Source organism: Morone saxatilis, unplaced genomic scaffold, assembly GCF_004916995.1.
Source record: "Morone saxatilis isolate NCDOM2014 unplaced genomic scaffold, NCSU_SB_2.0 Contig154, whole genome shotgun sequence".
NCBI classification, from domain to species: Eukaryota; Metazoa; Chordata; class Actinopteri; family Moronidae; genus Morone; species Morone saxatilis.
The window spans coordinates 1-2,680 of NW_023339712.1; the positions used below are offsets into that span (position 1 = coordinate 1).

General features: G+C 51.0%; 1 protein-coding gene across 1 annotated transcript; it reads left to right on the top strand.

Moving 5' to 3' along the window:
• Positions 1–288: 288 nt before the first annotated feature.
• slbp2 (stem-loop binding protein 2) lies at positions 289–2,680 on the top strand (the record flags this gene model as incomplete). The annotated part of the gene is given in 8 exon segments (XM_035657617.1): positions 289–453; positions 605–685; positions 842–922; positions 1,064–1,207; positions 1,641–1,811; positions 1,917–2,079; positions 2,164–2,293; positions 2,521–2,680. Coding segments are annotated over 8 exon segments (1,000 nt in total), but the record flags the coding sequence as incomplete, so codon positions are not given.

Here is a 2,680-nt window from a genome sequence, read left to right on the forward strand (position 1 = left end):
GGTCGTCAGTGTCCAGCTCCTCCCCACGACATCACCGGCCCTCCTGATCAGTTTGTTTAGTCAAATAAATATATAAATTATTACTTTAAGAAAGGATTTCTATCAAATCAAACACTTATTATTATTATTATTATTATTATTATTATTATTATTATTATTATTATTATTATTAAAAAAACTGAAGATATGACAGATTTTCACAATAAAGTAACCTGTGAATGTTTAATGTGCTTCACTCACAGAAACAAGCTCAGCTAACGACTGTAACCAGAGTTTCTGTGTCTTCAGCTTCTGTTTCAGCCCGTGGTCGTGTGTCTGCGTGAAGGGCTGGTCGGCGGCCATGTGGAACGGCCTCCCCAACCCGCTGCTGGCCGCCGCCGCCTCCTCTGGATGCTCCGCCCCCGAGCCGTGGCTCCTCCCCGGCTGCAGCTCCGTCTACGACAGCCTGGTCAGGTGAGGAACACCTGGAGTTCAAAACAAAGGATCTCACGTCGGGTTCCTAAAGAGACACTGATGCTAGCGTTCAGTGATTGATTGATTTGTGATCAATAAGTGGAATAAAATATTCACCAGAGGTGGAAATGATTCTACTTCCTGTTCGCAGCAACGTCTCTCCGATCCCGTCGCCTCCGGCAGCCAGCAGCCCGCGAGGACGAGAGCGAACCGCCGGCAACAAACCTCGCAGGTTCATCAACCGCTCATATACAGCCAGCAGTTAGCTTAGCATAAAGACTGTAAATGGGTGGTTAGCTTAGCATAAAGTAAAGTTATTCTCTGCCACCACATTGAACCTAAAACTAAACAGTGATTGAAACGTTATTGATCCGTTATCGGTCCTCAGGCCGTCCATCCTGGAGCGTTGTATCCTGAAAGTGTCGACCAGCAGCGTGGCTGTGGGGACGGACGATCTGGACGGAAAGAGGTCAGCAGACTGAAAACACTTATTGAAATGATTATTGATTATTGATTACTGAAGGAGTTTGTTTCCATCATGTTTGTGAGCGTCTCTTTGTATTTACTGCCACCAACTGGCCACCAGTGGAATAACACTCGTGTTCTGCAGGCCCCCCCTCAGTCGCTGCTACCCCCGCCTCCCTGACCCGGCCAACACCGAGACCAACACTGCGGTCCTGAAGCGGCGGCAGAAACAGATCCAGTATGGCAAGAACACCAGCGGCTACCAGAACTACCTGCAGCAGGTCCCCAGGTGAGAATCCTCCTCCTCCTCAAAGGACTGGAGCTGACACATTGGTCCCCCTCCTCCCCTCCCACCTAGAGCCGAAGGATCTGTCTAGGTTTTCGCCTGTTAAGCAGTTTTCCTTGCCCTGCTCTCCAAGGTCTTGCTCATGGGTGGTACTGTTTTTTGGTACTCTGTAAAATGTTAAAAGGGAGTTCGGTCTAGACCTGCCTCTATTGAAAAAGTGTACCTGAGATAACTTCTGTTATGGATTGGCGCTATACAAATAAAATTGCTGACTGAATACGGTGTCAGCAGGGGGTGCTACAGAGAAGGTTGTGGTAAAACATAAATCCTAAAACCATCAGTAAGTTTCTCTCAGACAGGGCGCTTGCTGCTAGAGATTAATGGAGGTGTATCGGGGGTGATCTGCTCTTTAACTCTGCTCCCTCGTCTTCCTCAGACACCTGAGGGATCCTAAGCTCCACCCGTCCACTCCCAACAAGTACAGGAAGTACAGCCGGCGCTCCTGGGACATGCAGGTGCGTCTGTGGAGGCGAGCGCTGCACCTGTGGGACCCCCCGACCGACTCGCAGCCGGACGCCACCGACACACGGGACCCAGTGGAGCAACTGTAGGTGGACGCTGTGACCAGAGCGGTTATCTATGACGTCAGCTGAGCGTTGATGAACCTTTGAACGACTCCTGGTGGTAAAATATACTTTGTGGTCTTTTGTAGGCAGAGCCAGCTGGCCAAGATGACCTCTGACCTGTGTGAGGACGGAGGAGACAAGCAGAGAGAGAAGGAGGCTCCAGCAGCCTCTAAAGCCTCCTCTGTGTCTCCTCTGTCGGCTGTGACGTCGCTGGAGCTGCCTGGACCCTGGACCAGCCCGCTCTCACCGGTAATCGCACTGAATGATCCGACGGCTGCTTCCAGATCAGTTAATGGCGTCGACGTGTTTCTATCTAAACCTTCTTCCCGTCAGGAGGCCGGTGGGGGCCACAGGCCTCTGCGCTCTCCTCCCGGCCTGAGCTACTCCTTCAGGAGTCAGCTGACCACTGACGACAACATGACCGACTGGCTGCGCCTCCTGCTGGAAGCCGACGACGGCCAAGGTGAGGTCACAGGTCAGGTGTTACCGTGACAACACAGTTGTTCAGAGATACAGTAGGAAGCTCAGACGGGTTCAGACACCAAAGTTAGTTACAGCTCGAAGCTAAAGTTAGCAGAATATTAGCTAACGATTGCTGTAGATTAATTAGTGTTTAAGATAACTAAATGTGGTGGAGAGCAGTGGTACCGAGGTTCTGTCTGACGGGTTCTCTTCTGGTTCTTCTGGTAGACTTCGGCTCTGATGACCAGCAGGTTCCGGTCTTCTCTGACCAGCTCCTGTGGAACCCGTACTGATCCAACGTCTGCCGGTCTGAAGCCCACGAGGTTCAGCCGTCCTCACCTGCACCTCGTTTAACGTGTTGATCCTGAGTGTGTGAGTGTGTGAGTGT